Raw genomic sequence first — 12,318 nt, 5'->3', positions numbered from 1 at the left:
GGTTTCTAGCTCAGGCATAAATTTATACAATTGGAAACATTATTTTCTTGCAGTACTGCAGGTACACTATTATAGTTATTTTAGACATAAACACCAAATGAATTGGCAGCGAAAACGGCTGCAATACCGACAAACCCACTTGCCATTATATTTATTGTTGCACAGAATATTAATTTTGTCATGAAATGTTTTTCAGAAGATGAAACTGATAAACTTAAAGTTATTAGAAGTAAGGAAATGATGGATGCAATAATGGCAAATTTAGGTTGAGTAGCCAATTGGAAAATTGGTTGGAATGGTACAGTGTCGTTGAATTCTCTCTGTAAGATAATATTTCGTTTTAAATTTTTGATTGTTGTTAGTATCCATGGAGCATGCAATTGTTGTCGGTCTTTACACCGGATCTCTATTAGATACATACATATAGTTCTTCGTAAGCCATTTTACACTTATATCGTTGATCGTTTAATCTTCTAGTCTTTTTTACTGCTCTCCATAATTCCTGTTCTTTCTACTAGTTAAGTTCCACGTATCCAGGTTTTAACCTTTAAATTTTTGTTATTAACCACAATATGGTAAAATCTCCCACGGGCGGCAAATCAATAAAAAGTAAGCTTTGTATTATGTTATATTATATTATACTATATTTATATGGAAAGAGACAAGCATATTAAACTACTTTGACTTAGGAACAATACACGAGAGGTAAATAGTTGAATATATATATATAAGGATGCTTTTAAGATTACCAAAAAAGAATACTTTTTGCCTGGTTGCAAGGAGAGCCTCGATGAAATCTAGTGCAAGACTATCACATACATCGCCACCTTCTGCCTCCAAGCAAGATGTTTATATACCGCCTGATGAGATAAAAGATGTACCACAAAAATGGGATATCATAAAACCCAAGATGTTGAAAGATGAAATTCTTGAGTACCTGCGGTGGAAGATGGAAGGGAATTGGAGTAAAATGTCTCGAGAGGAACAAATGGCCATCTACTCCATTAGCTACGGAAAATGGGGACCCAGATCTGAGGCCAAGAACAAGAATGGTCTAGGCAATGGTGGTAAGGAACTCAATTTATCTTATATCTTAATGAGAACAGTCTTCAATTTGATCTTATTGAGTGCAGCTGGTGTTTCCCTTTTAAATCTCAAGAGAGACAAAGAGACTTTAAAGGAATGGGATCACCAGGAAACAGCTGTATAGGGCTGATACTTATTTGATTACGCTAAAAACCCTATAGCCCCTGAAACCCTAATGAACCGCCAAAACATGTTTCCCTTTTGGGACAATCCGCGAAAATCCTTTCGCGTCAGAAAAAAAAATTAAAATATTTTTTCAAAAATAATTTCTGTCGCAGTTTCCATTTTCATTTATCCAAAGACGTATTTTTGGTGCATCTCAGATTTGGCCAACATGGAAAATTGAAAAATTATCTGTTAACAGCTACGTTGCATTAACAAACAACCTTTTTTTATTTATCATTACCTACTCCATCTTGAATATAGTTTGTCTCTTATAATATCATTCCTTTTCATTTACAATAATTTATTACAATTAAAAAGGGAGCCATCCAGAATTTAATCAGGTTTCTTTAGTATCATATTAATAACAAGAAAAAAACCAAATAAGACGAGATGTCTGATATTAAACCTCTAACTCCACATAACCCATGGGCAGGTGTTGCTAACTCTGGTCCGATATCCATTTTGTCATACTGTGGTTCTTCCATCTTAATGACAGTGACAAACAAATTCGTTGTCAATTTGGAAAATTTCAACATGAATTTCGTTATGTTATTTGTTCAATCTTTAGTTTGTACATTGACTCTTATCGTCTTAAAGACCTTAGGTTATGCTAAATTCCGTCCATTAAATAAGGCAGATGCTAAAAACTGGTTTCCAATTTCTGTCCTTTTGGTCCTTATGATTTATACCTCTTCCAAGGCTTTACAATTCTTAGCTGTCCCAATTTACACCATTTTCAAGAATTTAACTATTATATTGATTGCATACGGTGAGGTCTTATTCTTTGGTGGTTCAGTTACTTCTATGGAATTATCCTCTTTCTTGTTAATGGTCTTTTCTTCTGTTGTCGCTACATGGGGGGATCAACAAGCCCTTGCCGCTAAAAACTTGGCTGAAGAAACTGTGTCTCAAACATCTGCCCTATTAAACCCAGGTTACTTTTGGATGTTCACCAATTGTATTTCATCTGCACTATTTGTCTTGATCATGAGAAAGAGAATTAAGTTAACTAACTTCAAAGATTTCGACACCATGTTCTACAATAACATATTAGCTTTACCAATTCTTTTAATTTTCTCTTTCATCGTGGAAGATTGGTCGTCAGCTAATTTGGCTACTAATTTATCGGGCGATTCATTAACCGCTATGATCATTTCAGGTATGGCATCTGTTGGGATTTCTTATTGTTCAGGTTGGTGTGTTCGTGTCACTTCTTCCACTACATATTCAATGGTCGGTGCTTTAAACAAATTACCAATCGCTTTATCTGGTTTAATCTTCTTTGATGCCCCAAGAAACTTCTTATCCATTTTATCCATCTTTATAGGTTTCTTATCTGGTATTGTTTATGCCGTTGCTAAGCAAAAGAAACAACAAAACCATACTAAATAAATATATTGAAATTAAAGCTGAAGTTGAAAATTTTTTTTATGATAAATGATGTTTAGAGAATTTTCATTCCTTTTTTGTTCCCACATATTCCTGTATTTTATTTCTTATATTATTTTAAACTTTGAGAGGTAGAGAAAGAAATCAACAATAACAACTAAGAATTTAAAAATTTCAGGTTAGATAGAATGTTGCTGATTCCAATCGTGTTTTCCCATATTTTCCTCTAAATAAGTGTATATACTTTAATGCAAAACTATATCGTTACTGTTTATAGTTGATTGTATGTGAATTACGTCTACACATAGATATATGTATATATATATATATATGTATTGATATCTGTCTATAAGTATATGCCTGTGTATCCCTGATCAATGCTTAAACAATTCTGGTAGTACATTGGGTAGATTGGTTATATGTCTAATAACATGAGAATGTCTTGGCGTTTTTCCCAGGAGCATGTTTGGCTCATTTTCTACTAAATGAATACATTTTCTCATTCCTAACGAAATTCCCTTTTCAATATTTAATCCACTATCATCCACAAACCACGCATTTTTATAATCACCTAGTCCACTTTGTAATTTAGCCTTCTCAAAAGCTCTTTCATCAGGTTTACAAATTAATGTATCAGTTTGTCTATAATCACAATAAGTTATTCCATCAAATAAATCAGCCACACCTAATAATCTTATGCATCTAAGACCATGATTCTTATATGCATTTGTAAATAACCATAATTTATCAATTTTCCCAGAATTCCTTAGATTTATAAGCATTTCTCTTAATTTTAAGTCTGGCTTCAGGATATTTTGTAATGGTAGCGAATCATCCACAAATCTATTATATTGCATAGCATCAATCCCATGAAACATAACCAACCCTCTAATTGCGAGACCATATTGTTTGTAATACGTGTTATTTAATTTCTCAGCTTCTTCATGTTTTAAATTTAATTCATTTTTAAAGTATTCTAATATGGAAATTTGCATTAAATCATGAATCTTCGTGGAATTCCTATAAAGACAATTATCAATATCAAAGAAAAATACTCGTAAGTTCGGGTCAGGAGTTGGCAGAATGTCAGGATCAACGTCAAATTTTACTTGTGAACCAGGGTGTGTTAATGAGTTTAAATGTTCTTGATTCAATTCTAGTTGTTTAGTAACATGATCTTCATATGTCTTGTGAGTATCTTCAGTCACCGTCATCATAAAAATGGTGTTCTATTTTATTTTATTTTAGTAGAATCATTCAACAAATAGGGCCTTTTTTATTTTGGTTTGCTCTGCTCCTTTAAATCTGTTTCATCATCGCCTGTTTTCTTCTTGGCGTTATGATATCTTTATAATTTTTAAACATATTTTGTAAATTCCGATTCAAACTATTTAATACAAAAGAAAAAAGCAATATATATGTAAAATGAAAAAATGAAAGATTAGCTGCCTTGTCAAATAGTTTCTATGGCAATATATAGTTTTGAAGTAGTATGTATTCATCTAATTATCATATTTCGTTCTTATATAGTGGATAATTCTTTAAGTTGAGATTCCAAGAACTTTTTGAAATTTATATCATTATAATTAGACACAAGTTTTAGAACAATATTTTCGCTGTCAAAGGAAGGGAGGATACTTTCAACTATGTCTTGCTTATCACCGCTATTTTCTTCTGTAACATCTTGAACAATATCATCAGGATATCTCTCAGAATCTTCTTCGTCTTCCACAACAACGTCAGGTTCTTTCCCCTCCGCTGTCTTCAGTTCCGTTTGATGGGTTTGAAACTCTTTGGTGATTTCTGGCAATGCTTTCGATTCAACTTCTGCTTCTGGTTTATCAGCATTTGTGATTATACTTTGTTGTTCAAATTCTGAGGTTTGATTTTTCTTTAGTCCGATACTTTCTTGCTTTTCTTCCATTTCTTGGTCATGAACTTCTTCTGATATAATATTCTCAACAGATTTAATCGATGGAATGGAATCTTGAAGTAATTGGGTAAATTCATCCTTGAGTTTTTTAATGATTGCCGAATCACAATTGTATGTTTTCAAATTTTTAATCATTGTAATAATTGGTTTTGAATTTTCAAATAACTTTATCCTTTGATCATTAATCAACCCCATTGATAATAATTTTGATTGTTTAATAATTATGTTAATATTTTCATCTGTGGAACTATCTAAGTTTGCATTATCTTTGCCTCCTTGTGCATGTTCATTTTCTGTTGAATCTTTGATATTTTCTATACATTTTTTGATGTCATCTATTGTCTTTCCAATTAACCTTTTCTCAAATTTTTCCATTTTAATAAAACTGGAAATCAGTAAATTATCATTGTTTCCCTCATATCCATCATCTATAGTCGTACTTGGCGATGGTGATAGTTGTAATAATGTATCGATATCATATTGAAAGATTGAATTAAAAATTAATGATTCCAATTGGTTTACTTTATCATGGTCCCACCATCTTTGGAGATTATTTGAATGCGGTTGATGCTCGCATCCTTGTTTTTTACTGTGTGATCTGTCTGGTAAGATGTTAAAAAATAAATTATACAATTTAATCCATTCAATTAAAGGGAAATCAATTTTTGATGAGTTGATCGAATCAATTAGGAAGTTTTGAAACTCCTTACATTTACACGATATAATAGTATCATATGATTGTGTAGAAAGATCACATGTATCTCGCAAGATATTGAAATTTGTAATCATATCATTGAATAAAATTGTAGGGTTAGAAGATACTGGGAATCTAGTCATGAAATTCGATATTGATAGGGACCAATTTGATATTTTTAATAATAATTGTGAGTTTATGAACTGTTTATCACTTTCAATATTCATACCGCCACGGTTCTTATTTGATGATATTGTTGATGATCCATCGTCTATTGATGATAGATCTGGAATTTTCCTTAATTGATAAAGGTTATCATTAAAGCAAAGTTCTTTGAAATTGGAGTCAATAGATTTCAGTTTTTGAAATAATGTATTCACTTCATTTGTTACAGATAATATATCTTTATATTTAACATTCAATTCATTATTAAATTCGACATTAACTTTATGAACACGGTTGTTAAATGAAATATTGAAATCTTTAATTTGTTGAATATGATAATTTTCGAACAACTTTCTCACGTCACCTTCTGAACTAAGTTGTAAATGAGTATCAATTGGTTCCAAATCATTCATGTTTATAGCGTCTTGCTCGCTCTTCTAGATATGAACACTAGTAAATATCGAGTAAAAGATAATAGTTTTGAGTGAAATTGTTCAAGAGTTACTTAAATTTTATGTACATTTTCACTATATTCAGCAAACAAAAAAAATTAAAGTTGAAAAACATAACGACAACTGCAGGACTCGAACCTGCGCGGGCAAAGCCCAAAAGATTTCTAATCTTTCGCCTTAACCACTCGGCCAAGTTGCCTTACTATTTCATTTTTTATAAAATATGGGTTGGGTAATAGATCAAAATCTTAACTTCTTAAACGCAGAGAGTAGGATTTAGGATTCTAACGAATAGATGTTTCGGGTTGCTCTCTTTATATGGTATGAACAATAACTAATAAAGAGATATAAATAACTAACTAAAATACCTCTAATTCTAGTTCAACTTTCAGTTCTTTTATAATCTTTCCAAAATACTTTTTCTCTTGTCAATAACCTTTCTTACTAGCGATTACTTTTCTCTAACATATCTATAATAGGTAATTTGGATACTATGTTTCCTTTTAAGTTCGTTTAATGTCAAACCTCATAATACTTTACCCTTTTCTGTTCCACGGCAATTCGCTGGATTGGTAATAATAAAATAAAATAGAAATAAAAGTTAGTAGGATCTTCTTTCCACAGGCATACAATTAGTTCTTTAACACAATTGTGGCTTAGGATAATGTTAATAAAGTAATAGCTTAGTAAGTCGACAGATTCTAGAAGTTCATATAATATCTCGTTGAAGGCATGCATGCATAAAACAAAATTCGTAATCATGAACACCGCTCCCAAAGTCCTTTCGACTAGGTGCTCCGCAGGACACTCTAAATACTTGTAGGTTTGATTAGGAGAGACTAATCCAGAACGCCTGAGTAAACACTCAGCATAACCATACAACTTAACCGACCCAATACCAAACTCTTGTAGGCATGCCGGCCGAAATCGTAGACATGCAAAAACAATCTTAATAATAATAAGATAACACTTGCATGGCATTCAACATAATTCAACCATAAGATATTCAGTTATAATTAGTAACTGTTATACAGCTACAAACATGTATGGTTCATAACGTAGGTCGAGCCATTACTTCGAACCTCATAACTTCATAACAATTTTGACTGATTTCATGACAATAATTACCCACTTAATAATACAATAAAACATACTTCTGTGTGACACTTGTAACTGACGCCAATACTTCGTAACCCTAAACGGATATCTTACATTTTATACTATTTTTAGTCCCCCAGAATTTATCTCCAATTTTCTACAATATGAATTTGGGACACCTGTTCCCCAGTTTTTTGCCAGTTTTGGACCAAAAATGGATGGGGCTTAAACTTATTTAAACCCAAAAAGTTCAAGATTTTGGCCAGAGGCTTAAAACTGTAAGGGAGGTAAGGTAGCTGAGGTGCAAATGGACTCCTAATCTTCTTTCTTAAACTCAGGGCTAACTGGAAAGCAAGCCTGTGGATGTTTAAAAATACCATATGAATTGATTGACTAATTTAGTTTTCATCAGTTCCGTCCCGTCGTGTATATTATAGTACAAAGTTTTATTCCATAATATAAATAAAATCTTGTCTGTTTTTAACCAAATAAAAAAATACCTTTCAGTATATAGTTGATTTTTTTATATAAATATATAAAGAGAATTATTACTGTAATAATATTTTTTTAACATTCAATTCATTTCTTCAATTATTTTTTTTTTGCCATACTCCCCTCTAACTTTCAAGCAATGATAAAATTGAACTTAAAGTAGGTTCAATTCTTGAAGAATACCATGGTAATTTGGTGACCAAAGTATCAACAGCTTTGAAATCGACATTCTTATACAAAGAAGTGTAAGAATCATCGGTAGCATTAGCCAAGGCAACACCAAGGTCAATTAAACCAGCTGGCATGTTATCTTTAGAGAAAACAGAGCCTGGAGTTATAGCTAAAGTTAAATAGTCTTTCAAATTAGAACTGACATCGTTTAATAAGATGTTTAATTCCATAAGATCGGAAGTTGATGGACTTTCTTCAGCAGAAACAGCAGAAGCGGAAGCTAATGTGGCAGCTAATAGAGTGACAATTTTAGCGTTCATTTTAAATTTTTTTATTTGATTAAAAATTATTATTCTTTTTCTTTGGTTTGTAGTATTGTATTATTCAAGATTTGGGAAACAGGAAGAGACTAAACATATTAAAAAGGAGTTTCAGCTCTATTATATATAGTCGATCTGAAAAATCTCAAGATTGAATAGAGTTCATAACTTTGATTTCGTATCCCCCGTAATTCCCCGTCAAACGATGTCTCTACGTTGCATAAGAGGACAATATAAATGCCATGGATACGATGTTTCTTTTACCCTTCTAGAACGATATATATAGAAAATATACATAGCAAAATATCGGCTAAAAGATGCGAAGGAATTCCCTCACGAGGCATGGTCAATTGTAAGTAGGTGGTGCATTCCAGGTAAATACGCCAAAATAAAACTTACAGGGCTTGGCATCTCGTGAGTGGTTCCAAGGATCAACGTGGTCATTTATACGTAGCGTTTAAGAATAACCCAGTTTTCTTCATACCTTCGCGTATGTACCTTTTGCTTTATTTAATTTTATGGAGAAGGATTTACGGCACAGGAAATGAGATCTGCGCACAGTCACTTTCTCATGAAGTGCCTCCACAGTGCGTACAGCTAAAGGGCCTATACCTACGTAACGTTACTGTTAACGTTGCCATAGCAGAAGGAAGCAAGGAAGAAAACTCAGTGAATAGTCCGAATTTCCAGAAGACGATGATGATCTACCGTAGATCAGACCAGCCCAATGAACCCTACGTAATCTACATACAGAAAGTTTTATTTGTTGGAGGGTAACTTTCCACTAGAAACGAATTAGAAACGGTTAGTGCCAAAGTCTCGAAACATGGACCTGAGACAGTTTTCCACCATCAAAAATATAATACTATGTTTTTCTTTTCGCAAACCCTGGAAGAAAAAAGTGTGTCTATACGATATTGTCATTACCTATAAGAACGTATTCTCTCAAATCGATTAACCATTACGCAACGCTTATATATTTAGAGACACAGCTATTATGATGTTCATTTATTTTCGGAGGAGAAAAGGATGGCAGTAACTAGTGGCAACATATAGACTATAAGAGGTCATAGTTTTAAGTAAAGTATAATACTTTTTACTAAGGTGTGTCATCTACACTCTTGAGAACTTCCAATGACTTAAACACCTAATTAAGTACGTTCGTATATATATATAGGTCTCTGTTTATAATAAAAATACTATTTGGTGCCTTCTGAATAACTTATTGTGTATTACTTTAAGACACAATGAAGTCAGTATCATTGTTTATCGCACCTTACCCTTATTTGCTTAATGAATAGAATGCACGTGACGCGGAAATGAAGTAGGTCAGATTTGACATTTTGAAAATGAAAAAATGAAATTGAAAGTCAAAAAAAAATGAAAATCGGAAAAAAATAAATCCACAAAAATAAATCCAAGGTTGCTGCGGTGTACGGGTCTCATTTGTGGGTGGAAGCAGATCTGGTTTTTTCCTCCAGACACAAAATCGACTGTGAGAAATTCTTGAAGATGGAAAGCAAATTGGAAACAAATTGGAACACTACATGAAAATTAGATTTGAACTTATGTCAAACTGGTGGAAATTTATGAATCCAGTTAGACCTTTCTGTCATAAAGGTCCCTTAGCATTGGTTTCAGTGTTTTAGACACTTCTCAGCTATGTAAGTAATTAGTTGAATAACTCTTAGTGACACTTTAACAAATTCTACAAAAAATGGTGAAATCTTTAGTGGAAGAAATCGATAAAAAAACTTATAATCCAAATGTTTATTTCACGTCAGCAGATCCACAATCCAGATCATCTCGTGTCAATTCGAAACGAAAATCATCATTATCAAGCGGTGGTAGTTCCAGATCAATGAAAAGAGTCAACTATTCATTAGCTGATATGGAATCCAAATTATATACAAAGAATCCAGATGATAACCATTCAACAAACGATAATAGTAATAGTAATAGTAATGATAAACTTAACAAAGATATGTTAAATAAATTCACACAACAGGAAATTATTCAATCCAAAAGAAGATTCATGGAATTAGATACTGAAAATGTAAAAGATTTATTCGAAATTCCAACATTATTAAGTAGTATAACAGGGATTAATAAAGATAATATTGGATCTAATTCCACTACCATACAGAATACAACTACCAATGGATCGTTATCAAGGACAAATAAAAATAAGTTCGAACTACCCAAGAATTTCCATTTAAATTATAGATCTACAAGATTACCGAAACCTAAAAGGAAAAATACTCATAGATTAGTTGCTTTGAAGAAAACATTGACCTCAAAGAGACCATTAAATACTTATTTGGATACATTAAACCAAGTAGATAGGAGTATCATTTTAAACAATGTTTATAATAAGAAATATTTTAAAGTTTTACCATTGATTACCATTTGTTCCATTTGTGGCGGATATAACAGTATTTCCAGTTGCGTTAAATGTTCAAATAAAATTTGTTCCTTAAGATGTTACAGATTACATAATGAAACAAGATGTATCCATAGATGAAACAATATAACTTGAAATCAAAGTAAAAGAAAAGGGATCTGGGATTGTTAGAACATATCGGAAGCAATAGAGGATTATGTTATGAAGACATTACTTAATGAAGATAATTTGTGCGTACTACTTGAGATATATGAATTTTCTGCCAAGGTGATTATTAGTTAAGCGCGCAATTAAAAATATTCTGGATATATATTCATCCTCTGGTTGGGAAGGACAAGAAAAGTACAGTAGTACTTATACCCACGCAAGACCACAAACTTTAAACATATTTCATGTTTTATGCAACATCTTATTGATCCATTATGCTACCTAAATAAATGGTGACGAAGGAAGGCTACATATGCGTTGTGACTGGGGTGCCGAAAAATGGTGACTTTTCAGAATCTATAAAAATATCTGTTTTTGGACATGATAACTTATGAGTACAAGTTAAGGGTATTTTAAAATGAAGTGCAAAGAAATCACAAGGTAATGAAATAGCAGATTAGGGAAAGCTCTCCAGTAATACGTGAATGCCTATAGTCCATCAACAGGATACATAATTAAGTGACATCTAAGTAATCAATAAACAGAACACCATGAATAACAAGACTATCATCAAGATCACCTTAGTAACACTCAGGTAGGATCCGAAATGGGTTCTAATACTACGTCACATCTAGAGGTTTAGACATCTAAACCAGCTACAATAATCCTATCTCTCGAAAAATAAACCATGTTAGGTCTTTTACAATAGTAGATATGTTGTACTGAATCAATATACCATTGTCAAAAAAAAAGTTCCTCTTAAAATAACTAGAGTAACTGAATAATAAAGAGAGTATATCGTAGAACCAAGCTTTCGTGTCAATTATTAGGTGCATTTCTCTAGATTCACCCCATACCTAATAGAATGGCCGCTAAACCTATAGATTACTGTATAAACGCACCTGTCGAGTCACCTGGATTGTTATGTTACGCTAGCCGGGGCAATGTGCAGGTAACAGTACGTTATCGTCGAGCTTCATTTAACAACTAACTTCACTTAAGAGCAAGTGTGCTGATGTGACTCTAGAGCCGCTCGGGTCTCTCTGTTCGTTTTTGTATCTGTTGTTATGTATTTATGTATTAAAGGAGAGTCCTTCTAATCTTCTATCTTATAACATTGTCCATGTATATATTCCACACTGCAATTCAATTGAAAATGGGTTGATCCAAGCTACACATATCGATTCACTCACACATGTACAGTGCTCAGCATAACATCAAGCCTTCCTATAGATCTATCATTGACTATGCTATTAGCTATGGGCGGACCCACCGAAATCTACGTAACAAATAAGTGGCTGGCAAAAAAATTCAAATTGTTAATAAAGGGTACTTAATGTCACATTGAAATATCTATTAATTGTTACTTTTGCTTTTGCTTATCGTTTACCTTGCAGTAGAAAAAAAACCATGCTCCATCAAAAGACTATGCCAAGAGGGACAGGTATGTATTGTTTGAAAAACGAACAGCTACTCTCGGGGGATGACATACGGGTTTTTGTGAACCAAGCCTGTAATACAGTCGCAAGTGGTTCATCGTATTTCGTGTATGTAAAATTACAGGTGTTCATCTACCAGTTTTCGTTCTTGAAGTGTCGCAGGCTCGTTTTCTTGATAAAAAATGTGTCCATAGGTAGAAGATGATACCATACAACTATACAAAAACAGAACTCAATGCTACAAAAGAACCAACATGTAATGAGTTGAGGATTTCCCCTTTCAAACTTCAACACGAATTATTACCTCTAAACATCTCTCGTACATCGAAAGCTTGATACCAAGAAGGAGAGTTGGGAAATATA

General features: G+C 32.7%; 8 protein-coding genes and 1 non-coding gene across 9 annotated transcripts; 3 read left to right on the top strand and 6 right to left on the bottom strand.

The window, feature by feature from the left end:
* Window positions 1-80: 80 nt before the first annotated feature.
* On the bottom strand, window positions 81-442 carry OST5 (dolichyl-diphosphooligosaccharide--protein glycotransferase subunit; the record flags this gene model as incomplete). Its single annotated transcript, XM_003672073.1, has 2 exons — window positions 81-320; window positions 422-442. The coding sequence occupies 2 exons, from the start codon at window positions 440-442 to the stop codon at window positions 81-83; spliced, it is 261 nt and encodes an 86-aa protein (XP_003672121.1).
* Window positions 443-733: 291 nt separating this feature from the next.
* On the top strand, window positions 734-1,210 carry MTC3 (Mtc3p; the record flags this gene model as incomplete). The annotated part of the gene is made up of 1 exon (XM_003672072.1): window positions 734-1,210. The coding sequence occupies one exon, from the start codon at window positions 734-736 to the stop codon at window positions 1,208-1,210; it is 477 nt and encodes a 158-aa protein (XP_003672120.1).
* A 431-nt stretch (window positions 1,211-1,641) lies between these two features.
* VRG4 (GDP-mannose transporter) lies at window positions 1,642-2,643 on the top strand (the record flags this gene model as incomplete). The annotated part of the gene is made up of 1 exon (XM_003672071.1): window positions 1,642-2,643. The coding sequence occupies one exon, from the start codon at window positions 1,642-1,644 to the stop codon at window positions 2,641-2,643; it is 1,002 nt and encodes a 333-aa protein (XP_003672119.1).
* A 371-nt stretch (window positions 2,644-3,014) lies between these two features.
* Window positions 3,015-3,857, bottom strand: SDT1 (nucleotidase; the record flags this gene model as incomplete). The annotated part of the gene is made up of 1 exon (XM_003672070.1): window positions 3,015-3,857. The coding sequence occupies one exon, from the start codon at window positions 3,855-3,857 to the stop codon at window positions 3,015-3,017; it is 843 nt and encodes a 280-aa protein (XP_003672118.1).
* Window positions 3,858-4,162: 305 nt separating this feature from the next.
* On the bottom strand, window positions 4,163-5,845 carry COG1 (Golgi transport complex subunit COG1; the record flags this gene model as incomplete). Its single annotated transcript, XM_003672069.1, has 1 exon — window positions 4,163-5,845. One exon carries the CDS (start codon window positions 5,843-5,845, stop codon window positions 4,163-4,165), a length of 1,683 nt encoding a protein of 560 aa, XP_003672117.1.
* A 156-nt stretch (window positions 5,846-6,001) lies between these two features.
* On the bottom strand, window positions 6,002-6,083 carry NDAI0Itrna11S. The gene has a single exon. It is a non-coding gene; the product is annotated as a tRNA-Ser (tRNA).
* Window positions 6,084-6,403: 320 nt separating this feature from the next.
* Window positions 6,404-6,865, bottom strand: NDAI0I03050 (uncharacterized protein; the record flags this gene model as incomplete). The annotated part of the gene is made up of 1 exon (XM_003672068.1): window positions 6,404-6,865. One exon carries the CDS (start codon window positions 6,863-6,865, stop codon window positions 6,404-6,406), a length of 462 nt encoding a protein of 153 aa, XP_003672116.1.
* A 734-nt stretch (window positions 6,866-7,599) lies between these two features.
* NDAI0I03040 (SRP1/TIP1 family protein) lies at window positions 7,600-7,965 on the bottom strand (the record flags this gene model as incomplete). Its single annotated transcript, XM_003672067.1, has 1 exon — window positions 7,600-7,965. The coding sequence occupies one exon, from the start codon at window positions 7,963-7,965 to the stop codon at window positions 7,600-7,602; it is 366 nt and encodes a 121-aa protein (XP_003672115.1).
* A 1,717-nt stretch (window positions 7,966-9,682) lies between these two features.
* VPS71 (Vps71p) lies at window positions 9,683-10,489 on the top strand (the record flags this gene model as incomplete). The annotated part of the gene is made up of 1 exon (XM_003672066.1): window positions 9,683-10,489. One exon carries the CDS (start codon window positions 9,683-9,685, stop codon window positions 10,487-10,489), a length of 807 nt encoding a protein of 268 aa, XP_003672114.1.
* Between the last annotated feature and the right edge of the window lie 1,829 nt (window positions 10,490-12,318).

The sequence above is a fragment of the Naumovozyma dairenensis genome, chromosome 9 (genome assembly GCF_000227115.2).
Source record: "Naumovozyma dairenensis CBS 421 chromosome 9, complete genome".
NCBI lineage: Eukaryota > Fungi > Ascomycota > Saccharomycetes > Saccharomycetales > Saccharomycetaceae > Naumovozyma > Naumovozyma dairenensis.
Note: the sequence above shows the minus strand (reverse complement) of the source record. Positions and strands in the feature narration are given on the sequence as shown.